Source organism: Vulpes lagopus, chromosome 1, assembly GCF_018345385.1.
Source record: "Vulpes lagopus strain Blue_001 chromosome 1, ASM1834538v1, whole genome shotgun sequence".
NCBI classification, from domain to species: Eukaryota; Metazoa; Chordata; class Mammalia; order Carnivora; family Canidae; genus Vulpes; species Vulpes lagopus.
Window position 1 is genome coordinate 71980311 of NC_054824.1, and position 27059 is coordinate 72007369.

Genomic DNA, 27059 nt, shown 5'->3' on the forward strand with positions numbered 1-27059 from the left:
AGCCCCCGGCGTCAGCCGTTTAGAGGCGTAGAGGGGGCGGGAATGCAGTGCCGGTCGTCCCGGCGGTTAGGGCGCAGGAATTGCACGACGAATTGAGGAGGGGAAGGGGCGGGGCATACGTCGTGTGTTCGTGGAAAGATGAGAGCTGAGAGACGTAGGGACGCGGAGAGTGGAGGGAAACGATGCAAGGCTAGTAGTGCTTTCAGCGGAGTAGACGGAGCGAAAGCACCGGGCGGAAGGGAGTAGCAGCTGGGGGGCGGAGCTTACGTAACCAAGGAAGAGTCCCAACTCACGCGTCCTTTCGCGAGAAGTGAAAGCACGGAGAGGCGGGACCTTGTAGTTATTAAATCACGTCATGCAAATGAGGTGGCTAGACGGCCAATCCTAGGGCCCAGGGGCGTGGTCGTCGGCCCCGGGCTTCGGAGATCTTCTTTTGCTAGTTCTATTTATTTGCATAATACGTGCAAATCATTTGAACAAAGATAGGATTGGAACGACCTCTTAATCAACAAATCGGTAACCCATGAATAAGACACATTTAATTTTATAACAGTTTTCCTGAATATATTTGTATATCTGGTACTGTTGGCAGTTCGTATTCTCTTCACAATGGGTTTCATTCTACGAAATGTGCTAGTTCCCTCCTTTGTCTTCTGTTACTGTACCCCAATCAGACCTACTACCCATTGCGCAGATGGTTCGGCAACTATGTTTCGAAGGCCCCGGAGATACCCGCAATATGTTATGGAAGTAGAGGAACAAAACCAGATCCTGCTTGGGGAGGTTCAGAGATGATTCTAGAAAAACGTGACTCTTACTAAGATATACGAATAACTAGTTAGGATTTAACCAAGTTTGAGGAGACGGTGCACAGCTCAGGCCTAGTGAAGTGGTGATGAGAGGCATGGTTTTAGGGTCCCGTGCCTAGGCTGATGTGACTAGATTAAGAGACTGCCTGTCCTTTATGGAAAATGAGAGGAGAAAAATTAACAAGAATCAGATAAAGAATTTTATCTTGAGGCTTATTAAGATAGTTGAGATGACTTCAGTTCTTAAGCATTCAAAATCATTCCCTTTTCCCCTCTCCCTGATCACCTACCACAGCAAAATTTCTTGCAAGAGTTATCCATAGTCACTGTCACCAATTTCCATCCTGTCATTCATTCTTTTTTTTTTTTAATTTTTATTTATTTATGATAGTCACACACAGAGAGAGAGAGAGAGAGGCAGAGAGAGAAGCAGGCTCCATGCACCAGGAGCCCGACGTGGGATTCGATCCCAGGTCTCCAGGATCACGCCCTGGGCCAAAGGCAGGCGCTAAGCCACTGCGCCACCCAGGGATCCCCTGTCAATTCATTCTTAAACCAACTCCAGTCGAACCTTCACCCCAATCTTTTACCACTTGTGTGTGGAGGATATCAGTCTCCTGACTTGAAATAGCATTCATGTGGTAATGACTCCCCACATGCATACCTTCACTGCAGACCTCTCTCCCAAACTCCAGACTTGGATACACAGCCATGTACTTGACACCTCCTCTAGGGTACCTAATAAATCATATCAAATTCAGTATGTCCAACACTGAACATTTCATCTCCAGACCTTCAAAACATTTTGTTTTTAAAAAAGATTCATTCATGTTTGATAGAGAAAGAGGCAGAGACATAGGTAGAGGGAGAAGCAGGCTCTCCACAGGGAACCTGATGCAGGACTCGATAGATCCCAGGACCCTGGGATCCCGACCTGAGCCAAAGGCAGATGCTCAACCACTGAGCCACCCAGCCATCCTGGCCCTCTGATTTTATTACTCTCCCTACCTCTATCAGGCATATCACATCTTGGAGCCCTTTGATTCTCTTTCCTCCACCAAGTTGACTTTACCCCAGAAACCCCCATGCCTCACTCCTTTACCTCCATGAGGTCTTTGTTCAGTGTTGGTCATCTTCTCAATAAGGCCTAGTCTGATTACTCAAAATTTTAATTTTCCCTGCCCATCCTGTTACCCCTGATCCCCTTTAACCTGCTCTACTTTCTCTTCTAATATCATACACATTTTAAATGATGTTTATTGTCTGTCTTCCTCCCACACCATTTTCCACAATGGTATGTAAACTTCACAATGGCAAGGATCTTTATTTATTTATTTATTTATGATAGTCACACACACAGACACACACACACACAGAGAGACATAAGCAGGCTCCATGCACCGGGAGCCCGACATGGGACTCGATCCCCGGTCTCCAGGATCGCCCTGGGCCAAAGGCAGGCGCTAAACCGCTGCACCACCCAGGGATCCCGGCAAGGATCTTTGTTTTGTTGACCCTCATATCCCAAGCACCTATGCCCAATAAACGATTTTTAAAGTCTTTTTTTTTTATCAAAAGCATATTTTATTGATCGATTGATTGTTGATAAATTTTCACAAACTAAGCAGAGCATGTAGCCGAAAATAGAACCTTAACTAGTACCATGGAAGGCCTCTAGAGGGCCTCTTCCCGTCACTGCCCTCCCTCAAAACTAACTACTATCTTGAATTATAACAACATATATTAGTTTTACCCATTTTTGTACTTTATACAGATTGAATTATATCATAAGGGTCCTCTTGTGTCTATCTTCTTTTGCTCAACATTACACTAAGGAGGTTCATCCACGTTGCTGCATGTCTTTGTAGTTCCTCGTTGCTGTGTAATAATGGTCTGATGTATGAATAGAACCTAATGTATTAAAAAAAAAAAAAAAAGAACCTAATGTATTTATACTGAATGAATGAGTGTTTTAAGCTCCAGGTCCTTTGTATCCTCCTTGGTATCACCAGGGTTGTTGCAAATATTAAGAGAATTAATACATAGAAAGCATTTAGGATAATACCCAGTATAGAGTGGACTCTCAATAAGTTTAGCTATTGATTTCATTATGTTCAGATATTTTACCCAACTTGCAGTGATCTTTTCCTCATCTGAAGTCCTATATAGTTACTGTAGCACTTTTTAGGAGGCCAACCTGGCATCACCACTGAGAAGAGCCAACAGTCTGTCCACAGTATGTGAAACAAGCTGGGCTAATTGGATTATCTCTTTCCAGAATGTCAGGAAATCTGAATAGTATCCAGTGACTGGAGATGGCTAGAGTTAATTCATCTGGACCTGTTGGAGGAAAGGTCCAGGAATAGCTTCACTGAAAGCTTAGGAACTCTGAGGTTCCTGCCTTCCCTGAGATTGGCCTTTTAATCCTTTCTGCCATCCAGGGTTTCTGTATCCCCAGTATCTGTTCTCAATATCCTCCAAATACAAGCCCCCTCTCCCTTCATTAGATTCAGTTTCTGCAGCTTGTCCCCTAAAAGGACCTCCATGACTTATTTAACACTTGAATTATCAGGCTTTACTCAATAACATCAGTTCTTTCATCCATCCACCATTCCATTCATTCAAGTTTTAAACATTATTGAGGGCTTATGATATGTTAGTCGGTGGTGTGAGGTCATATTATCCCTATTTTCTGATGAAAGACTCAGAGAGGCTTAGTGATTTGTTAGGTAACAAAGACTAGTGATGGAGAATATTGGTTCATGATAATCCTTCTTTGGGGTGCCTGGTGGCTCAGTCAATACAGCATATGACTCTTGATCTTGGGGTTGTGAGTTGGAGCCTCACGTTGGATGTAGAAATTACTTAAAAATAGTAAAATCTGGGATCCCTGGGTGGCGCAGCGGTTTGGCGCCTGCCTTTGGCCCAGGGTGCCATCCTGGAGACCTGGGATCGAATCCCACATCGGGCTCCCGGTGCATGGAGCCTGCTTCTCTCTCTGCCTGTGTCTCTGCCTCTCTCTCTCTCTCTCTCTCTCTGTGACTATCATAAATAAATAAATAAAAATTTTTAAAAAGTAGTAAAATCTTTTTAAAAACAGAGATAAGGGCAGCCGGGGTGGCTCAGCAGTTTAGCGCCACCTTCAGCCCAGGGTATGATCCTGGAGACCGGGGATCGAGTCCCACGTCAGGCTCCCTGCATGGAGCCTGCTTCTCCCTCTGCCTGTGTCTCTGTCTCTCAGTCTGTGTGTGTGTGTGTGTGTGTCTTATGAATAAATAAATCTTTTTTTAAAAAAACAGAGATGATCCTTGCTCTTCCCCATGGGTGTGGGCAATATTTTTTTGTCTGTACATGTCCTTTTGTCCCATCTAAATTCCTTGAGATCAAGACTATCATATATCTGGAATCTCCCTTGGAGTACAAAACCATCTACTGTAGTTCACACGTTACAAAATTGTGGATGGATTGCTCATATCGGCAAATCCTTGCTGCTTTTTCGTCAAAGGTGCTTCACTTCTTCCCAAACCCAGGAAAACTATCCCCGCCAAATGGAGACCAAGCTAACTTGATCTGAAGAAGGATAGTTTATTTAATTTAGTGTACCTCCAGCTCACAATTCTGTGTCCTTTTTCTATGTGGGAGTCATTAGAAGCCCCATAAATCCCACCACATCTCCCCTACCACAATTCAGGGCAACTCAGAGATATCTTTCTTAGCTGGGGGACCTGCTGGCTTCTCCTGTTCTCTTGCTTTTTCCTCGTACATCAGGATTCTGGTTGAGATAGAAAGAGACAGAAGGATCAGGGGTCAGTCTTCTTGGGATAATAAATCTCAGGCTGCTGTGAAAGTCTGGAAGAGGATAGTGGCCATTATGGTAGGGGGAGGGGGAAGAAGAACAAGGATGGCAGTGCTGGGGGTGTGTGGAGACCAGAACAACAGATAGGGACAGGAATGTGGAACGGTCCCTCAAAGAAGGAAAGAAATGGTCACTGAGTAATGTGTAGGTGAGCCTGGAGATGGGGGAGGGTGGAGGAGAAAACAGGTAAGCATAGTAGAGGTTGAAACTGGACTCTCACATTTTTAGGATGGCAGATTTCTTGCCCAACATCATCTTGAGAAAGTCAGAGTAGCTGAAGGTCTCCCCAGAGCTGCTGGACACCTCCCTGATTAATTTCTTGAGCTCCAGATGGGTCTTGGGGACACCAAGTTTCTCCAGCATTCGCTTCAGGGCCATGATATCTAGAGGCGCAAAAGGAGGGGTGGAAGAAGGGAGCCTCTCTCTGTCTCTCTCTCTCTCTCTGTCTTTACCCTCACATTTCCATTCTAGTTCCTCTTCTAGGAGCTGGACCCTCTCCCAAACCACCAGGAATGGAGCACTCCAGGGGAGACCTCCCTCTTCTTGGATCCGCACACTTCCCTGGAACACCCTTTTCTCACCGATATCTCCGTCTCCATTTAGGTCAAACTCCATGTACTTCTCTGGGTGAGGGAGAAAGCAGATAGGGTAAGTGCTGGCTGGAGGGTCTCAGGCAGGAGCAGGGCAGGGACTTGAGAAAGGGGCTGCTGACCTAGCACTAGGTGGGGGAAGATATGGAAGGGGGTGATGGGGCAGGCAGGGTAAGTGCTGGATGGCTTGAGGGGCCCTATTAAGATACAGGGAACCAGAGAGGGTGCTGAGAGGGGCAGCCCAAGGGAAGAGACTGCAACCAGGAAGGCAGGAGAGGCAGCCTCTCTTTTCCCCACCATACATGTAGACTCTGTCTCTGCTGTCCTTTCTCTGTTCTTGAGGAAATCGTATCCTCCTCACCCCCTACCCCCCACCTCAGCCCCTGCAGTTTTCCCCTCACTCTTGAAGGCTTCCAGTTTGGAGGGCAGATCCTCATCACTGCTATATTTGGGATCATCCAGGAATTGCTGTGGAAGAAAGCAAGAGCCAGGATAGGTCCCCTGGTTCCCTTAGATAGCCAGGATAGGTCCAGGTTCCCTTCCCCCTCTGGCCCCCTTAGATCTTCCTTTTACCTTGTTGATTTCATCCAGTCTGTCTTCCTGCTGGGCCTTCAGGAGCCCGAAGGCTTTTCCTCCTGAGGTGGCACAAAGGTTAATGTTTCCTCACCACCCCCCATTCCCCATCCCTCTTAGCCCCACACTGGCCCAGGGTCATCACAATTCTGCCCTCCTGGGCTTGCTCACAACCTCCCTGCCCCCCCCTCCCCCCCCGCCCCAGGTCTGTCCATCTCCTTGCCCTCATTTTAGGTGGTGCCTCTTCTACTTTTCCCTACCCTGTAAATCCCTGGTTTGGCTCATAGCTCAGCAGATGCTGATGGAGAGGCCCGTAGACAGGTGGATAGAGACCAAGCCAGTGCTCTCCGTCTGCTGGCTTTCCTCTCCCATCAGCCTGCTTTGAGCCCTCCCCCCTAAACTTCCCCTTTCTCCTCATTCCCTCCTCCTCCTGTCCCAGGCCTCACTTCCCCCTCAGCTTCTGCTGACAGAGCACCCCAGGAGCAAGCGGCAGGGAGGGGGGCTCTAGGATGGAGATGAGAAAATAGCATTCTCCCTGGTTCCTCTTAAGGAGAGCCCAGTCTGTGCAGGGGAGGAAGAAGCCACTGGAGGTATGGGGGAGGGGTAGTTACTCTCAGGAACAAATAAATGATCTTTGAACAAGTCAGGAGGGCAGGTAAGTCTTAAGGCTTGCATTTTGTTGGATGTCATGAGTCTGGGCACACAGGTTTGGATACACAGCCTAGGAAGGACTGACTGGGATTTTTCTATGCCGTGAAATGGGAGAAAAATCTGAAGTCCACTGGCAGATCTAGGAGGATGGCAAGATGGTATAGGATCAGAAAGGGAGACAAGCTTCATTCCCAGTCTGGGAGCTCCCCAGAGGCACTTGGAAATGTGGAAATGTCTAGCACATGAGTTGTATTTGTTTGCTTTAGAGTGTGCAATGTAATCCACTCATCATATCTTCTTTGAAATATTTAGTGAAATCTACAGAGCTCAGGAATTAGAGAATTTAAGTAGATTCTTTGGAGGAAATGAAAGTGGTGCTGAGACAGGCAGCATTTGTGGACACAAAAGCGTGTGTGTGTGTGTGTGTGTGTGTGTGTGTGTGTGATTTGGTGCCAGTCACCCTGGGTTCAATAGAGTGGGTAAGTAGCCTCTAATAAATGTCTTCCCCACCCATATCATTTTTCCTTTTTTTGTTGCATGGGTAGTACTTCCAGGGGAGGTGAGGATAGCATGTTCCCCTCACTGAGACATTTTTGTTTAAACTCCCCACCCAGGAATGCCTGGGTGACTCAGTTCAGTGACTGTCTGACACTTGGTTTCTCAGGGTTGTGAGATCCAGTCCTGAGGGGGGCTCCCTGCTCAGTGTGCAGTTGGCTTGAGAGTCTCTCTCTCCCTCTTCCTCTGCCCCTCCCCTCTCACTCTCAAATAAATCATCTTTAAAAATAAAATAAAATAAAAACAAACTCCCCACCCAGAGCTCCACCTACCCTCCCCCAATATAGATGGAAACACTTTTCCTTTCCCTCTCCCCCCCCCACCTTACTTCCCCTTCTGCAACTGGGAGTGTTCACTTCTCACTGCCCTCTCCCTAACCCATGCAGGTGGGGGAAGATGCTGGGGTAAACTCTGACTTCTGGACTTCCCTTTACTGTAACTGCTTTGTCCCTTTCAGAGAAAGCTGCAACCCTGCACTCAGGTCTCAATGCCTGGTGAGGAGAATTCATTTCCTTACTCATACATTCATTCAACAAATATTTATCAGATGCGTACTATATGCCACCTCAGTGATCCAAACAAATGTCAATTCTCATCCTCATGGACAATCTAACTGCGGAAGACAGACTATAAACATAAACATATTTAGGCACCTGGCTGGTTCAGTCAGTGGAGCTCCCTGCTGAGCAAGGAGCCTGAGATCATGACCTGAGCCGAAGTTGGATGCTTACCAGACTGAGCACCCAGGTGCCCTGGACTGCAGTTTTAAAGAGGGTGATCAGAGAGACTTCTCTAAGAAAATATTTGAGCAAAGATTTCAAGGAAGGGGTCTGGCTGGTTCAGTCAGTGTAGTACATGACTCGATCTCGGGGTTGTAAGTTTAAGCCCCATGTTGGGTGTAGAGATTACTTAAAATCTTAAAAAAAACTATCAGGGAATTATGGAAATAAGCCAGGTGGCTATATGAGAGAGGAGCATTTCAGGCAGTGGGCACAGCTAGTGCAAAGGTCCTGAGGTGAGAACATGTCTGGCTATCTGGAGTATTTGTGAAGTAGCAGGATGGCCAGTGTAGCTAGAGCCAGGTGTGTGAGGGGAAACAGGCAGGATATGAGGCCAGATTGTATAGGGCGTGATAGGCCTTTGGGAAGGCTCTGGCCTGTATTCGAGGTGAGACTGCCTCCCGGACTCTTCTTTCTATCAAGGATGGTTTGGCAGACTACCATAGTGGGATAGAGCTTAGAGGCTCAGAGAAACTTCCTGAGATAAAGCAATAGCTGCTCTCACACGGGACAAACGTGAAAAGTAAGAGTATCTAGGAGGGCAAAAGGGTGGAGAACAAAACCCAGCCTAAACACAAATGTGGAGAAAGCCTATGAAGAGTAACAGGCAAGACATGGCCCATCCAGACCCAGGGGCCCGCCCCCTGGGTCATAGACAAGGCAGCTCCTAATAGTAAGGGTAAAGGGGATGTAGGACTTCTAGGCCAGCAAATTGCTTCAGGGGTGCATTAGAGGGCAGCTGTGAGGAATCCACTGAGAACATGGAGATAAAAGAAATAGATGGTTTGCTGACAGGCTGCAAAATCTAGATCTGAGCACAGATATGTAGAAGCTCCTTAAAATAGCGGCTCTTCCACCAGCATTACATGGAAGCATGTTAGAAATGTGCCTGGTTGGGCATCAGCCCTGACCTACTGAATCAGGATCTCTGGGGGTTGGGGCCAGACAATGGCTTTTTAACAAATGCCTCAGGTTCTTTTGATACACAGTCAAGCGTGAGAGCCACTGCTCTAGAGCAATAGAGAGGTGCATGAGCCTGCAAGGCTTGCTGAACCCAGGCTGAAGTTGTCAACGCATAAGCATGGGGTAGTGGGTTGTAGGGCTGGTCAGCTTTGAAGGAAGAAAAAAGGAAGTATCACAGAGGCCAGAGGTGATAGAGTCTAGCCAAGCAGTCAGGGAGACAATGATGAGCTGGCCCAAGAAATGACCCCATGAAATTGGAATCCCTTATGGAACTGATGCTGCGTTGCTAAGGGCCCTTATTATGATTCCATGCTCTCCAGGGGAACTGCTGCTTAGAAGTAGGCCCCCCTGGAATGTGCTCATAGGAAAAGAATACCCAGGCCAGGCCGGAAAACCTGTCTCTGTTGGGTCCTGTGGATTTATTGTCTGCTCCTCTGTTTTCCCTCTCCCAGTCTGTTCCCTGCCTCTGGAGGCTAATGTGGACAGACCCCATCAGGGGCACCTCTGGCTTCTAGCAGGTGTGGGCCGTTGGAGAGCCTAGCAGGAAAACAGCAGGAGGGAAGACATTAAACTGAGGGTGTCCATTCCTCTGGCTCCTTTCCCAAGAGATCAGCTCAGGTTGGCAGAAACCTCCACTTATAGACAATGCTTCTCTCTAGGTGACCTGAACCGCATGTCTCTATCTTCCTCCTGGTTTCAGTAGCCCAGGAGATGTCAGGTGGCCTGTGACCTTGGAAAGTAAAAAATGTACCCCTTTTTCTCATATTCCACATTACATGTGTTGCCTCATGAAAAACTACATCAAGTTTAAAGTTCTTTTTATTTTATTTTGCTTTAAAGTTTACTTAAGTGATCTCTGCACCCAATGTGCGGCCTCTTGTCTCCTGGAAACCATATTGAGTAATATGGAGATTGGTCACATACACCTGTGCACAGGTGTGAGCATGCTATATTTTCACTGAAGCTACATGTATGTGTGCCCAAGTTCTGCTCTGAGCGGGTAGTCCCCAGCAATGCCACAGGGAAGATCAGGGAGAGAGGGAGGATCCAAATGGTAGCTCTGAAAAAAGCAAATATTCTTTCCCAGGATGAAAGGTCTCATCCCAAGAAGAAGAAGCTGAGCATAGGGCTGACTAAATGCACTCAAGTACTGGGAAGGATGGAGGGAGAATGTTTTCAAGTCCCCAAAGGGACCAAGAGGTGGCGGGTCTCAGAAAGTTCCAGCAAAATTCTCCTTTTCAGAATAAGTGCATCATCTTACATACACTTCGGCATTGGCAGCCCTTGAACACCACCCCCCTTCCCTTGCCTGGGGAAAAAGCAACCTCAGGTTGAGGGGTAAACACTTGCTTGACTGGAGACATTTTCAGAGACATAAGGGTGCCAAATTTTAAGGAAATAAATTTTTTTTAATTTTTATTTATTTATTTGTTCATGAGAGACACAGAGACACAGGCAGAGGGAGAAGCAGGCTCCATGCAGGGAGCCCAAAGCGGGACTCGATCCCAGGTCTCCAGGGTCACACCCCAGGCTGCACTAAACCACTGCACCACGGCCACCGGGGCTGCCCTAAGGAAATAATTCATTATTATGACAAAAGAGGAGGAGGAGCCCTTGAACTTGTAAATCTGGAAAGCCATCTTGGGCCCTCTCCCCACCCCTTACAAAGTCCTCCTGCAAATAGTTTAGAAAAATCGGTCTCATTTAAATATGAGTAACAAAAAGAAATGGACACTTGAAAAAACAAAAAATAGGGCCTGGATGGCTCAGCGGTTTAGCGCCCAGGGTGTGATCCTGGAGACCTGGGGTGGAGTTCCGGGTCGGGCTCCCAGCATGGAGCCTGCTTCTCCCTCTTCCTGTGTCTCTACCTCTCTGTCTCTCTGTTTCTCATGAATAAATAAACAAAATCTTAAAAAAAAAAAAAAATGGACATAAACAACAACAACAACAAAAAAAGACTCCTGGTTGGCTCAGTTGGTAGAGGATGTAACTCGATCTCAGGGTCCTGAGTTTGAGCCCCACGTTGAACATAGAGTTTAAAAAAGAAAAAGAGCAGTTGTTGGGTGGCTTAGTTGGTTAGCCATGGGCCTTCAACTCAGGTCATGATCTCAGGGTCCTGGGATCAAGACCCACTTAGGGCTCTTTGCTCAGCAGGGAGTCTGCTTCTCCCTCTCCTTTTGCCCCTCCACTTGCTCATGCTCTATCTCTCTCTCTTAAATAACTAAATAAAATATTTTTTAAAAAGGAAGAGAAAAAAGAAATGAACAACGATTCTGTTCTTTGAGAAAGAAGATAAAAAGAAGAAAGATATCTTCTATGAGAAAGAAGGTAAAAAAGAGCAACACAAAAATCTTGCCATTTGCAATGACGTGGATGGAACTAGAGGATATTGTACTAAGAGCAATAAGTCAGAGAAAGATTAAATATCATTATTTCACTCATATGTAGCATTTAAGAAACAAAACAGATGAACATAAGGGAAGCAAAAGAAAAAAGATAAAAACAGAGACTGAGGGATCCCTGGGTGGCGCAGCGGTTTGGCGCCTGCCTTTGGCCCAGGGCGCGATCCTGGAGACCCGGGATCGAATCCCACATCAGGCTCCCGGTGCATGGAGCCTGCTTCTCCCTCCGCCTGTGTCTCTGCCTCTCTCTCTCTCTCTGTGACTATCATAAATAAATAAAAAATTAAAAAAAAAAACAAAAAAAAAACAGAGACTGAGGCAAACCATGAGAGACTCTTAACTGTAGGAAATGTTGGAGGGGGGATCTCTGGGTGGCGCAGTGGTTTGGCGCTTGCCTTTGGCCCAGGGCGCGATCCTGGAGACCCGGGATCGAATCCCACATCAGGCTCCCGGTGCATGGAGCCTGCTTCTCCCTCTGCCTATGTCTCTGCCTCTCTCTCTCTCTCTGTGACTATCATAAATAAATAAAAATTTAAAAAAAAAAAAAAAAAAAGGAAATGTTGGAGGGGAGGGGAGTGGGGGATGGGGTAATTGAGTGATGGGCGTTGAGGAGGGAACATATGTAATGAACACTGGGTGTTATATGCACGTGATGAATCATTAAATTCTACCCCTGACACTAATATTACATTATATGTTAACTAAATTGAATTTAAAATTAAAGAAAAAAAAAAAAAAGTGGGGCACCTGGATGGTTCAGCCAGTTAAGTGTCTGGCTTAGGCTCATGGGTTCAGGTCATAATCTCAGGGTCTTGGGATTGAGCCCTGCATCTGGCTTCCTGCTCAGCCGGGAGCCTGCTTCTCCCTCTACCTCTGCCCACCCCCCTCTCTCACTCTTTGTCAAATAAACAAATAAAATAATAATAATAAAAAAGGGAACACAGGGATCCCTGGGTGGCGCAGCAGTTTGGCGCCTGCCTTTGGCCCAGGGCGCGATCCTGGAGACCCGGGATCGAATCCCACGTCGGGCTCCCGGTGCATGGAGCCTGCTTCTCCCTCTGCCTGTGTCTCTGCCTCTCTCTCTCTCTCTCTCTCTCTCTCTCTCTCTCTCTCTCTCTCTGTGACTATCATAAATAAATAAAAAAATTAAAAAAAAAAAAAGGCAACACAATTTATTGACAGATGACAACTCACCAGAGATACATTGCCAAAAGCTGGTGAAAATTGTAGCCTAAAATTCCATCATAAATTGAAAAGCAACAAAATTTGGTTGTGTTTAGCAGTGAAGGAAGGACACATATCAGAAATGCAAGTAATCAGGGACACCTGGGTGGCTCAGTGGTTGAGTGTCTGCCTTTGGCTCAGGGCGGAATCCTGGAGTCCTGGGATCGAGTCCCATGTCGGGCTCCCTGCATGGAGCCTGCTTCTTTCTCTGCCTGAGTCTCTGCCTCTCTGTCTGTCTGTCTGTCTGTCTTTCATAAATAAATAAAATCTTAAAAAAAAGAAATGCAAATAATCAGAAAACATGGTAGATAACGAGAATTGGAACAGGAAGAAACCAAAAAAAAAATACAAAACTATTTCAAAAATGAACACTACATTTCATGGAAAAACACAGACATGATACACATTTGTAATTTTTATTTTTTTATTTCTTAAAGATTTTATTTATTTATTCATGAGAGACACACAGAGACACAGGCAGAGGGAGAAGCAGGCTCCATGCAGGGAACCTGACTTGGGGATCGATCCTGCGTCTCCAGGATCACACCCTGGGCTGAAGGCAGCGCTAAACCACTGAGCCACCCTGGCTGCCCTACGTTTGTAATTTTTAAAACAATGAATGACTTGTGAACTTTTCTTCCTATTTTTAAAATCTGAGTAGTTACTATCATGAACAAAAGCAACTGAATGCTTTTACTGTATTGATTGAGAGTCACATGGATTTTCCTCCTAATCTCTTAATGCAATAAATTGTATGAACAGAATTAGGAATTGCATGAACAGTGAATTACTTTCCTAGGATAAAGACTGCTGTTTGGGATGCCTGAGTGCCTCAGTGGTTTAGCGTCTGCCTTCTGCCCAGGGCGTGATCCCAGGGTCCCGGGATTGAGTCCTACATTGGGCTCCCTGCATGGAGCCTGCTTCTCCCTCTGCCTGTGTCTCTGCCTCTCTCTCTGTGTGTCTCTCATGAAAAAAATAAATAAAATCTTAAAAAAAGAAAAAAAGACTGCTTGGTTAAGTTGTTCCATATTGTTTATTCAATTCTGGTTTAGGTTTGTTTATCTTTTTATTAAGTTCTTTTTTTTTCTTGCATCTAATTATGAGTGAAATTGTTTTATCATTTTACTTTCTCAGATTGCCTTTGCCTGGCTTACATTAATCTTATGAAATAAATTGAGAAACTTTTCCTGTTTCCTGATCATTAGAATCACTAGAACAATCTTTATATGATTGGAATGATCTGTTTTTCTTTTTTTTGTTTTTTTTTTAAGATTTATTTATTTATTTTTTATGATAGACACAGAGAGAGAGGCAGAGACACAGGAGGAGGGAGAAGCAGGCTCCATGCCGGAGCCCGACGTGGTACTCAATCCCGGGACTTCAGGATCGCGCCCTGGGCCAAAGGCAGGCGCAAAACGGTTAGCCACCCACGGATCCCCCTGATCTGTTTTTTTTAAAGATTTTATTTATTTATTTATTCATGAGAGACACAGAGAGAGAGGCAGAAACGCAGGCAGAGGGAGAAGCAGGCTCTACGCAGGGAGCCCGATGTGGGCCTGGGTCCTCGGACTCCAGGATCACTTCCTGAGCCAAAGGCAGGAGCTAAACAGCTGAGCCACTCAGGCGTCCCTGGAATGATCTGTTTTGAAAATTTCATAACTATCTGGGCTTGGTGATTTTTTTTGATGGCTGATTTTTTTTTCTAAGTTATTTATTTATTTATTTATTTATTTATTTATTTATTTATTTAACTAGTCTCTACATTCACTGTGGGGCTCAAACTCACAACTCCTCCTCCCCCTCAGATCAAGAACACACACTCTTCTGACTTAGCTAGCCAGGCACTCCATTGATGATGGCTAAATTTTAAACAATTGATTCAATTTCTTTAATGGTTATAGGTATATCAGGCTTTTTTTTTTTCTTTTAATTTTTTTATTTTTATTTTTTATTTATTTATGATAGTCACAGAGAGAGAGAGAGAGGGGCAGAGACACAGGCAGAGGGAGAAGCAGGCTCCATGCACCGGGAGCCCGACGTGGGATTCGATCCGGGGTCTCCAGGATCGCGCCCTGGGCCAAAGGCAGGCGCCAAACCGCTGCGCCACCCAGGGATCCCGTATATCAGGCTTTTAATTTTTTTCTTAAGTCAGTTTGGTCATATGTTTTTCTAGAAAATTATTCATTTCTCAAAATTTACAATGTAAATATTTACTGTATCTGACATTATATTCCCTTTAAATTATTTATTTGTGTGTGTGTATGCCCTCTCTCCCTTTCTCCTTTTTTTGTGTAATCAATTTGGTCAGAGATTTTTTTTTTAATTTTTATTTATTTATGATAGTCACACACAGAGAGACAGAGAGGCAGAGATACAGGCAGAGGGAGAAGCAGGCTCCATGCACCGGGAGCCGGATGCGGGACTCGATCCTGGGTCCCCAAGATCGCGCCCTGGGCCAAAGGCAGGCACCAAACCGCTGCGCCACCCAGGGATCCCAGAGATTTTTTTAACATTAGTAGTCTTTGTAAATATGTAGAATATTACATATTTTATATATATGTAAAAATGTTTTCTGCTCTATTGTATCTTTTTTTTATGTCCCTAATTTCTAAAAGTATCTTTATTATTTTCCTCAATTTCTTAGGATTATTATGTGCTCTTTTTCTAATTTCTTGAATTATCTGTCCAACTCAAAGATTTTCAAACTGTCTTTTTCTTTTTTTTTAATTATTTATTTGCTTATTTGAGAGTAAGAGACAGGGCGTGTGCTAGAGCACATGTGCATGGGGGAGGGGCAGAGGAAAGGAGAGAGAATCTCAAGTAGTCTCCCTGCTGAGTGTGGAGCCAGACTTGGGTCTCCATCTCAAGATACCAAGGACATGACCTGAGCGGAAACCAAGACCAGACACCCAACAGACTGAGTCCTCCAGATGCCTCACAAACTTTCTTTCCTAATATACACCTTTATTTTCGTCCATGAGTTGTTCTAGCTCATTCCACAGCTTAGATAGGCAGTATTATCACTTTCAGTTCAAAATATTTTGAATTCTATTATAATATTTTCTTGAACATTTGAATTACTTAGGGTTTCTAAAGCTTAAAAATACATTAGAAAATACTTTTAAAAAAAGAAAATACTTTTAAAACTTTCTAGGCATGTAATAAAAATTCTTTGTTATTGCTCTTAAATTGTTATGGCTTTTGGTTAGCAATTGTGTTCTATATGATTTTGATTCTTTTTCTAAATGTCTATGTTGTACCTGAAAAGTGCATATTTTCTAGTTTTTTCTAGGATTCTATATATTTCCCTTAGATCAAACTTGTTTACTATCTGGTTTCACTTTCTTTGTCTTTAGTAATTATTTACCTGTTTGATTTACCAGTTTCTGATGGATGTGAATTAAAGTTTTCCTTTAGGGGCACCTGGGTGGCTCAGCAGTTGAACATCTGCCTTTAGATCAGGTCGTGATCCCGGGATCCTGGAATTGAGTTCTGCATCAGGACTCCCTGCAGGGAGCCTGTTTCTCCCTCTTCCTGTCCATGCCTCTCTTTCTGTGTCTCTCATTAATGAATAAATAAAATATTTAAAAAAATAAAGTTTTCTTTTATTTTTTTTTAAACTATTTTTTTTTAATTTTTATTTATTTATGATAGTCATACAGAGAGAGAGAGAGAGAGGCAGAGACACAGGCAGAGGGAGAAGCAGGCTCCATGCACCAGGAGCCTGATGTGGGATTCGATCCCGGGTCTCCAGGATCGCGCCCTGGGCCAAAGGCAGGCGCCAAACCGCTGCGCCACCCAGGGATCCCTAAAGTTTTCTTTTAATAACGTAGGTTAATTTTCTTTTTTCTTTTTTCTTTTCTTTTTTCTTTTTTTTTTTTCTTTGAGTAAAGAACCTGGCACAGAGAATCTGAGGGCATCTGGGAGTGGTCCCAGCCAGCCTGATAGAGTCTGGGAAGGCTTTCCTTGGCTCCCAGAGGAAAAATGCAAGTGCTTTGCCAGCCTTGACTCATTCTCCCACCCAAAAAGAAATGGGGGAGAAAGAGAAATGAGAGATGGGCTGAGGGAAAGAGAGGTGCTGGGAAAATGTAGGGAAAGATGGGGAGGTGGAAAAAGATGTAGAGAGAAATGAGGGAAGAGCGATGGTTGGAGAGATAGGTGCCTCACAAATAGGAGGTGCTCACCAAATATTTGTTGAATGAAAGAATTAGTGAATAAGCAGATGTACCTAGGGGGACAGAGTAAAGATGTGGAGAGAGACGTGGGTTGTGGATAGAGACATAGGGAAAAAACAAGTGATATGAATAAAGATGTGGGAAGAGGGGCAGCTGGATGGCTCAGTCAGTTGCATATCTGCCTTCAGCTTAGGTCATGATCCCATGATCCCGGGGTTCTGAGATCAAGTCCCCTATCCAGCTCTCTTCTCAGCAGGAAGGCTACTTCTTCCTCTCCTCTGCTCACCCGCCCCTCGCTCCCATGCTCGCTCTCTCTTAAATAGATAGATAGATAGATAGATAGATAGATAGATAGATAGATAGATAGATAAATATCTTTTATTTATTTTGGTGTTAAAAAAAATATTATTTTTATTTATTTTTGGTGAGAAGAGTCATGTGCAGAGATGTGGGAGATAGGACCAAGAAGGGGAAAGGTGAAGAAAAACATAAAAGAAGAGGTAGATGGAAAGCCTAGCATGTGGAAAGAACTCAATAAGAGCATTGCTGAATAGATAGATGAGCCTCAATACTTGGAACAGAAGGTATGGAATGGATATTGAGAAGAAACCACACTATCTGTCAGAGAAGCAATTGTACTAATTTCATCGTGAGATGACAAGGGCCTTAACTAGATATGAGAATTAAGAGGTGGGAAGATGCTTGAGATATTTCAGAGGCAGGGCAGCCCCGGTGGCGCAGCGGTTTAGCGCCGCCTGCAGCCTGGGGTGTGATCCTGGAGATCCGGAATCGAGTCCCACCTCAGGCTCCCTGCATGGTGCCTGTTTCTCCTTCTGCCTGTATCTCTGCCTCTCTCTCGCTCTCTCTGAATAAATAAATAAATCTTAAAAAAAAAAAGAGAGAGAGATTTCAGAGGCAGAATCGACAGGACTTGGAGACTATTTGGATGGGGCAATTGAGGGAGAAGGCAGAAAAATAGAAATCCCAGGTTTTTGCGTTAAGTGATTTAGGTGGATTGTATTTCCATTCACTGAGATGAGGAATACCAGGAGGCTGACCCAGTTTGGGTGGACACTGATAATTTTGAAACACCTGTAGAACACTCTGGAGGAGATGTCTAGAGGACAGCTAGATATTCTGGACTTGGCTCAAGAAAGAGGCCTCAGGGGAAGGTATAGACTGTGATGGAGATATAGATTGGAGACTGGACAGAGAATAAGTGGTGGTTAAAACTGTCTATGACAGGATTGCCTAGGTAAGCCCCATGGTAGATGCTCAATATTTGTTGAATGAAAGTGAGAGAGAAAGAATACAAAAATCCATCAACAGTGGAATTGTGTGAAAGCACATATACAGGGTATAAGAGTCTGGAGGGACTCAGGCCTAATTGCTTTTATGTTCCTAGGAAAGAGAGGGAAGATTCCAAAGTGAAACAAATTCCATGGTCACATGATCTAAGGTGCAGAATCAAGGTGATGGCTGGAGTAGACAAGGTAAGCAACTGGGACATTAGTATATCGAAAAATCATTTGTTGGGGTACCTGGGTGGCTCAGTCCATTGAGCATCTGACTCTTGATTTCGACTCAGGTCATGAGTCGTGGAATTGAGCCCCCACTTGGGCTCAACATGGAGTCTTAAGATTCTCTCCCTCTGCCCTTCCCGTCATCTTATACACACTCTCTCTCTAAAAAAAAAGAAAAGAAAGGGCAGCCCTGGTGGCTCAGCAGTTTAGCACCTGCCTTCAGCCCAGGGTGTGATCCTGGAGACCCCGGATCGAATCCCACATCGGGCTCCCTGCGTGGAGCCTGCTTCTCCCTCTGCCTCTCTCTCTGTGTCTCTCATGAATAAATAAATAAAATTTAAAAGAAAAGAAAAGAAAAGAAAAGAAAAGAAAAGAAAAGAAAAATCATTTGCCAGACATGTACAAGAATGTTCATAGGTGCCTGGATGGCTCAGTCAGTTAAGCATCTGCCCTCAACTCAGGTCATGATCTCAGGGTCCTGGGATGGAGCCCTGCATGGGGCTCTCTGCTCAGCAGCAAGCCTGCTTCTCCTTCTGCCACTCCCCCTGCTTGTGCTCTCTCCTTCTCTCAAATAAAGAAATACAATCTTAAAAAAAGGGAATATTCATACAACCCATTTGTACATCATCAGGTGAGTGGATAAACTGTAGTACACCCATATTATAGAATACCACTCTGCAAAAAAAAAAAAAAAAAAAAGAAAAAAAAAAAAAGAAAAGAAAAGAAGAAAAAAAAAAGAGCAAACTACTGATACATGTGAAATAGATGAATCTCACAGACATTATACAAAATGAAAGGGATCCCTGGGTGGTGCAGCGGTTTAGCGCCTGCCTTTGGCCCAGGGCGCAATCCTGGAGACCCGGAATCGAATCCCACATCGGGCTCCCGGTGCATGGAGCCTGCTTCTCCCTCTGCCTATGTCTCTGCCTCTCTCTCTCTCTCTCTCTGTGTGTGTGACTATCATAAAAATTTTTTAAAATGTTAAAAAAAAACAAAATGAAAGAAGTCAGATACAGGAGTATATACTATATGATTACACTTACATGAAGTTCAAGAATAGAGGTATAATATAGGGGTATGAATCTATAGGGGTATAAATCAGTGATTGCTTCTGGGAGAAGAGAGGGATTGACCAAAAAAGAAGCATGGGAGAATTTTCTGGGGTGATGGAAATGATCTGTTTCTCACTTGCAATGTTGTTTACAGGGGTGCATAGACATTGAACTAGACGCTTAAGGTCCGGCGCTTAAATTTTTTTTTAAAGATCTGTGCATTTTACTGCATATATTTATATCTCAGTGTTTAAAAATATCATTTACATGAATATTGTCTGCCAGAAAGATGGCAGAGGTTGAAATAGATAGGAAGCTGGGAAGTTAAGTGCCTGCTCTTGGTGAATGGGAAGGAGATTAGTCCGTGTCAGCAAGGAGACTGAAGGTGGTGAGGTCTGATGCAGGAGCCTCAGAGAAGCTGTGGTTAGAGGTTAAAAGTAGAACATGGGAGCTGCTAATTCTTTGAAAATGTTTATAAGGACTTGGCTAAAGGAGAAGGCACCCACATCTCACCACTACTAACACAGGATCACTGTACTGGGATTCCAGAGTTCCTTCTGTGTCTTCATTTCTGTTCCTGCTCTGAACTCTGAGTTGTGTTTATTGGTCCTGACCACCCACAAGGCAGCTCATAGGGAGATGTTTAAAAAGTTAGACCAGATGGGCCGCCTGGCTGGATCAAAGAGCATGTGACTTGATCTTGGGGTTGTGAGTTCAAGCCCTGTGCTGGGTGTAAAGATTAATTAAAAATAAAATATTTTTTAAAGTAGGTTTAGAAAGAAAGGAGTTAAATTCAAGATGTGTGTGCATCCACTTCACAACTTTGTTGGTTGCCTTTCTTCTTGAGTCCCCAGTAAAAGTTTCTTTGGAAAAAGTCCATCCTTGGGCTAATTAATGCAACAGTTACCATCCTGCAGGTTAAAGTTCCCTAGAGATCTCAGAGCTATTGAAAAGGGGCCCAGGGGCAGCCCGGGTGTCTCAGTGGTTTAGTGCCACCTTCAGCCCAGGACCTGATCCTGGGGCCCTGGGATCGAGTCCCACGTGGGGCTCCCTACATGGAGTCTGCGTCTCTCTCTGTCTCTCTAATGAATAGATAAATAAAATCTTTAAAAAGAAAAGAAAAGAAAAGGGTCCCTGAATCTACACAGTATACTAGGATTTATTCTAGATGGACTTAAAAAAAATCCAAGTACAGGGTTCCTGGGTGGCTCAGTCAGTAATGTGACTGCCTTCAGCTCAGGTCATGATCCCAGGGTCTGGAGATCGAGCCTCATGTCAGGCTTCCTGCTCGGTGGGGAGTCTTTCTTTCTCTCCCCCTGATCTTTCATCCCACTCGTGTGCTCTCTCTCAATTAAATAAAATCTTTTTAAAAAATCCAAGTACAATCTTTGGAATCCACATTTTTGGAAATTGGAAATCTTAGGTAGAGACAAGAGGTGGAGAGAGCAGGATACACTTGAGTTCAGACACAGCTGTAACAATGGTCATCCTAGCCCCAAACTGAGGAGGAACTGGGAGCTAACATACACAGAGCATCCCATACAGTGGAGTCTGGAAACTGACAAGATATTACTCTCATCGCACAGGTGTGAGTAGTGCAACCAGGACTCCAACTTCGGCTGACTTTACTTCTAAGCCACATTGCCCTAGGACATGGAGCAGTGCCATGTGTGTGTACTGTGAGAGTATGGAAGTTATATCTTTAGGCCAGGTGCCCATCCCAGCCCCACACCCCCACTCTACTGGTGACGATCTCCACTCCCTCCTCAAACTGCAGGCTTCTCATACATAGGTGAGTAGAAGAGACAATGGCCTCTACATTGACTCTTTGGGGGTGGAGATGGGCTGTTGATAGGAAGAGAGGAGGCAAGGCAAGGTAACGTACTGGGCGCAAGGAAGCTGGAGTTAAGATCCATCTGAGAAAATCCACCTTTCTGCGACTCAGGGTGAGGAAAACCACCTCCCCCTGTTACATGACCACCAGGGGGCAGCCCTTGCCAGACCATGGCAGGTCCATTTCCCATCCTCGGGTTAGAGGCCCAGAAGAGGAATGGCTCTACTCTACAGATGGAGAATGGCTGAGACAGTCCTCCCCAGATGATGAGGCAGGTGTGCTTGTGCAGGTGGTTTGGAGAGGTTAAATAATTTATTCAAGATCATATAACTAGTTTGTAGAGAAGCTGGTATTTGAACCCAGGTTGATTTCAAGCTAGTTTTTTTTTTTTTTTTTTTTTTTTTTTAAGATTTTATTTGAGAGAGAAAGAGAGGGAGAGGAAGAGGGAGAAGCAGACTCCCTGTGGAGCAGAGAGCCCGAGACCAAGACCCTGAGATCATGACCCCAGCCAAAGACAGCCGCTCAACCAACTGAGCCACCTATGCATTCCCAAGCCAGCATTCTTAACCATGACACTGCTGCTTCTCCAAAAGAAAACTCCAATCACTACAGTGAAGAATAGGAATTGGAGTTTACCAATGTATTGTGAAACAGAGCTAGAAACAGGGACACAGATGATGATGTTTTGGAAAATAGGTGAGGTCCAGAACTGATGACCAAGAAATAATTCTTGAGACACTTTTGGTGCAAAATGGTGGTTTTTTTTTTTTTTTTAAGATTTTATTTATTCATTCATGAGAGACACACACAGAGAGAGGCACAGGCACAGGCAGAGGGAGGAGAAGCAGGCTCAAGGCAGGGAGCCTGATGTGGCAATCAATCCTGGGACTCCAGGATCACGCCCTGGGCCAAAGGCAGGCGCTAAATGGCTAAGCCACCCAGGGATCCCAAAATGGTGGTTTTATTAAAGCAGGGGGACAGGACCCATGGGCAGGAAGAGCTGCTGCCCCGGCCTGAGGGGTGGCTGATTATATACCTGGGAGTTGGGAGGGGTTTGAGGATAGCGTACCCTCTAAGGAATTTGGAAGCAAGGTTTCCAGGACCTTGAGGGGGCCAGCTATTGTTGGGAAAAGGTCACTTATTACCATCTAATAAAACCTGAGTCATGAGACCCTTCAGATGTGTATGGGTGGGCTATGTGCTTGGGGGATGATTGCCAACATGTATCTTGGGGAATGGAGATAAAGGAACTTTCTAAAGGAATTTTTACATGTTTTTTTTTTTTTTTTTTGAATTTTTACATGTTAAAGTAGACTTGTAGGATCCTGGGGGTCGGGCTAAGATTACCTTTTACCCTTAGCAAAGTATGACCATTGAGGCAGTTGAGTCCATAGAGGAAGGTCCCTCTGCCTGTTTTAAGGACTTGTCAATGTGCTGCCCTGGCCTTGTGCTTTTTCCTCAGCTAGTCCTCTGTTCCCCCATCACAAAGGGAAAAAGACGCATTAATATAAAAAGAGCCAGAGAGAACTGTATGGTAAAGGCTGGGCCCATACCTCATCTAGTATTGTGCATATAATCCTCCTCTTCTAGGTGCTGTGCTATCTCATGTAGGTGTGTAATACATATACAACAATGTGTGGTGTATTCTTTTTTTTTAAGATTTTATTTATTTATTCATGACAGACACCCCCACACACACACAGAGGCAGAGACACAGGCAGAGGGAGAAGCAGGCTTCCTGCAGGAAGCCTGACATGGGACTCGATCCCAGGACCCTGAGATCATGCCCTGGGCCAAAGGCAGATGCTTAACCAACTGAGCCACCCAGGGGCCCCTGTGGTATATCCTTGTACCAATCCTTGTATAACCTTGGAGTTACGAACTCAAAGGCTTTCCTTTGTGTCTGTAAGAATATTTTTCATGTAACGGGCACTTGGTAGTTTCTCAAGAAATGCTAGCTAAATAGTGAATAAAATAATAGAGTGGGTTTACCAGTGGGTGACAAGTGCTTGCAGAGCACCATAAGTAGAGTAGACCCCAGCAAGTGGTATATTCCTTTAATGGAGATCTGAATATGAATGAGTCCAGACCTCTCCATCCTTCGCAATCACTCAGCCAAACCACTCAAGTCAACAGGATCTAAGTAAAACAGGTTGATTGCTATGCAAATGAAGCTTCCAAACAAAGTCCCTAGCAACCGCCTGCCACCATCACCAATCAGCTTGCTTCTCCTAATCCCCTCAATTATAGAATTTCTAGAGCAGCTCTGGGGGCGGCCCAGCCTAAAGGGAAGGGAACAGATGGGGTGGCCTGGGCACCACTGAACTGAGGCGAGGTGGAAGTATGTTAGCTCTGAGCACAGGAGGGTTTCTGGAGGCTTATTATGGTCTTCTTGAACCTCAGGAGGTAGGGGAACCACATCCTGGTCTCACAGACCCACCCTACTGTGAACAGCGATCTAAGCCCCCCTTTCCCTCAAACACTTAGGCCACTTGACCATGTGTTACCTCCGCCTCTTAGTGACCCAGATACTGCCTTCAGCAGCATCCTCTCTCCTCAGTGAGGCATGCATTTGATGCCTGAGGTCCCAGGCAGTCGAAGTCCTTGATAAGAGATATGTGAGTCCTGTGTGTATCATAGGAAGCTACTAACCTCCATCTGGTGACCAAAGGCTTGGCCACAAGCAGTAGGTTGCTCTTTCTCCACCCAGACCTTACTTCTCAGGTCCCCTTTGCCAATTGGAATACCCTCTGACATGACCTGGATGCTGTTGCTCATCTTCATTGTGGTCCATCCAGGTGAGAGAGCTTTCTTCCAGAACCCTGGGAGTGTGTGGGGCTGGGAAAAGGGAGGATGGAAGAGGCTGACATTGAGGCCTGAGGTGGGTGGCTGGGAAAGGAGAATGGGAGTGGGTGGGGTCTTCTGGAAGTCGAAGCAGTGTGGACACCCCCAGTTCACAATTCCTTCCATTTCTCCATGTTGCTACTGGGAGAGTCACACCCCAGTTTCCATCCCAAACATCCTTTCTTCCCAGCCACCATCTTGGTAAGATGAAGTTGAATAACCAGTATAAAGGGCTGGAGGGGAGGAAGAGGTGAATTTTTTTTTAAGGGGTCAATTTTAATTCGATGAGCTTAATAAGCCTATTAGGCAAGGCTTATTATCTAGAGTCTAGATGTAATTAGGAGTTTGGAAGACCTAATTAACTCTAAGGGAAGTTTCTTAGTGAAACTGATTTTAATTAACTGAGAGACATTAACTATCAGCCATATCCATGAACTTATTGTGGACATCAGGCCCACAGCTTTATTATTATTATTTTTTTAAAGATTTTATTTATTTACCCATGAGAGACACACACAGAGAGAAAGACAGAGACACAGGCAGAGGGAGAAGCAGGCTCCATGCTGGGAGCCTGATGCGGGACTTGATCCTGGGACCCCAGGACTACACCCTGGGTCAAAGACAGATGCTAAACCCCTGAGCCGCCCAGGGATCCCCACAGCTTTATTATTTTTAAAAGATTTTATGTATTTGAGGGAGAGCAAGCAAGTGGGCAAGCATGAGCAGGGGTAGGGGTAGGGACCGAGGGAGAAGCAGACTCTCTGCCGAGTAGGGACCCTGACACAGGGCTTCATCTCAATTGAGACCCTGGGATCTGACCTGGGCCAAAGGCAGACAGATGCTTATTGGACTGAGCCAACCAGGGGCCCCATCAGACCCATAGCTTTAGCATCAGCTGGGAACCTGGGGCAATTTCTCAGGCCCCCCACCCTAAATCTACTGAGTAAAAAACTCTGGGGGTAGGGCCCAGGAACCTGTGTTAACAGACCCTCCAGGTGATTCCAATAGGCTCTCAAGTTTAAGAACCTCTGAAACAGAAGAATGACAGGTAAAATTCATGAACTAGAGAATCTAATCGGAGATTTTACTAATTGCCTTAATTAATCAATTTGGATGAGTTAAACAGGGATTTCAATCAATTATAGCTGTGTCTTCACCCGAAGACTTTATTAGTTTGTGCTCTTTAACAAAAAGGCAAAGTAGCCAGGGTGGTGTACTTATAGAGTATGCCTTTGGTATGAAAAGAATACCTGGAGTAATATAGTTAATTATTAGTTAACTAGACAGCCACATTCATTAATGAGCTCCAATTTCAATGTAACAGGTTGAGTTTCAGCAAGATACTACGAGTGAATGTAGTTGGAGAATGATGGGATGTGGTGAGGATGAGAGTTGGTATAGGAAAGGATTTGAGGGATCCCTGGGTGGTGCAGCGGTTTGGCGCCTGCCTTTGGCCCAGGGCCCGATCCTGGAGACCCCGGATCGAATCCCACATCGGGCTCCCGGTGCATGGAGCCTGCTTCTCCCTCTGCCTGTGTCTCTGCCTCTCTCTCTCTCTGTGTGTGACTATCATAAATAAAAAAAAAAAAAAAAAAAAAGGAAAGGATTTGAGAAACTATCTAATTAGCAATGTTAAGAAACTAGGCTGGTAGAGAGAAAAGGGTTTTATGAGGTACCAAAGTGCTTGTTCCTCTGGATACTCCGTGGGTGGGGACACAGTCGGGATGTTCTACTGCAAGCTCTATTGTCCTTTCCCACCCTATATTGTAACCGGGGAGGTTTCTCTGGGTCTTCTCTCTGCCTGCCAGGATCCTGTGCTCTCTGGGTGTTCCAGCCCCCTGAGATTCATACCCAGGAGGGCACTGCTGCCTTCTTGCCGTGCTCCTTCAATGCCAGCGGAAGGAAATTGGCCATTGGCTCTGTCACGTGGTACCGGGACAAGGTGGCCCCAGGGAAGGAAGTGAGGAATGGGACCCCCGAGTTCAGGGGCCGCCTGGCCCCTCTTCCCTCTTCCCGTTTCCTCTGTGACCATCAGGCTGAGCTACACATCTGGGACATCCAAGACTGTGATGCTGGAGTCTATGTGTGCAGAGTGGAGGTTCTGGGCCTAGGTGTTGGGACAGGGAATGGGACACTGCTGGTGGTAGAGAAAGGTGAGGTGGGAGGCCCCCCTCTTCCTGGAAGTTGGGAGTGTTTCCCTGAGGCCCTAGCTCTCTGTCCCTCCCTGGGCTTGTGCGTGCTTCTTCCTTAGGGCCCCCTCCTCCCCTTCCTTCTATGGTCCCCATGCAGGATCTCCTTGGCTAGGGGCCAGCACAGTCCTCTTCCTTCGGGCTGGATTCTATGCCTTCAGCTTTATCTGTGTGGCCATGGGCAGCACCATCTATTACCAAGGCAAATGTAAGGAATGGGGCCAGGGCAATGGTGGAAGAGAGCTGCGGGGTGGGGACGGAGACCAGCAAGAGGGCTGCGGTGCCCGGCAACTCCTGTCCTCTCTCCTGCAGGCCACAGTCACCTGGGAACACGCTGCCATTTCTTAGGTGGCCTCTGATGAGTGATTCCAGACCCCAGACATCCAACCCTCTTCAAGAGACCCCAATAAATCCTCCTCTGCCCCACCACTAATGTCTTCTTATGAGTCTCCTGTACTTCTTTTTCCATTCTTGATACCCGAATATGCTCCTCCCCGGGGTCCCCCGACTCTTTTTTTTTTTCCTAAGGTTTTATTTATTCATGAGAGACAGAGAGAGAGGCAGAGACACAGGCAGGAGAAGCAGGCTCCACGCATGGAGCCCAATGTGGGACTTTATCCTGGAACCCCAGGATCATGCCCTGGGCCAAAGGCAGACGCTCAATGGCTGAGCCACCCAGGTGTCCCAAGCGTCCCCTGACTCTTTACTCTCCCCTCACCAAGCCTGGCCTGGAAAGGTCCAGGGAGCAAGCTTCCCAGCAGCCATACCTGGAGCCCCCTCCCATCACCATCCCAGTGCTCAACACTTCTACCTCTTTGGGCATGGAGACTGAGTCTCCTGAGGAATGGGGGCATCAGATCTGGTGAGTCCTGTGTGTCAACCCCCACTCCAGCCAGGCCCATATGTGTACTCTTTCTGGCCTCCAGGAGAGTTTGGGCCCCTCAACACCGTTCTTTGCCTGAGGAATCACTCCTGGGCCACCGAATGGGTGGGGAGATAAGTTGCTTAGGTTTTGACGGTGGTGCTGTTTGGTGGGATGG

The 27059-nt window shown here is 45.6% G+C and overlaps 2 protein-coding genes across 6 annotated transcripts; one reads left to right on the forward strand and one right to left on the reverse strand.

Annotated features, from left to right (window-relative positions):
* Positions 1–4374: 4374 nt before the first annotated feature.
* AIF1 (allograft inflammatory factor 1) lies at positions 4375–6219 on the reverse strand. The gene is made up of 6 exons (XM_041764071.1): positions 6089–6219; positions 5829–5890; positions 5657–5723; positions 5247–5288; positions 4886–5048; positions 4375–4581 (listed from the first exon to the last, which is right to left on the reverse strand). Exons 1-6 carry the CDS (start codon positions 6111–6113, stop codon positions 4497–4499), a joined length of 444 nt encoding a protein of 147 aa, XP_041620005.1. The 5' UTR covers positions 6114–6219; the 3' UTR covers positions 4375–4496.
* A 164-nt stretch (positions 6220–6383) lies between these two features.
* Positions 6384–26964, forward strand: NCR3 (natural cytotoxicity triggering receptor 3). 5 transcript variants are annotated; one of them, XM_041749627.1, is made up of 6 exons: positions 6384–6418; positions 17983–18070; positions 23697–23784; positions 25639–25983; positions 26120–26227; positions 26332–26964. In XM_041749627.1, exons 2-6 carry the CDS (start codon positions 18053–18055, stop codon positions 26376–26378), a joined length of 606 nt encoding a protein of 201 aa, XP_041605561.1. In that variant the 5' UTR covers positions 6384–6418; positions 17983–18052; the 3' UTR covers positions 26379–26964. The 5 variants fall into 5 exon arrangements, with proteins under 5 accessions (XP_041605561.1, XP_041605864.1, XP_041605780.1 ...); XM_041749930.1 differs by lacking the exon at positions 26120–26227; XM_041749846.1 differs by lacking the exon at positions 6384–6418 and having other exon boundaries at positions 17999–18070; positions 23711–23784.
* The last annotated feature ends 95 nt before the right edge of the window (positions 26965–27059 follow it).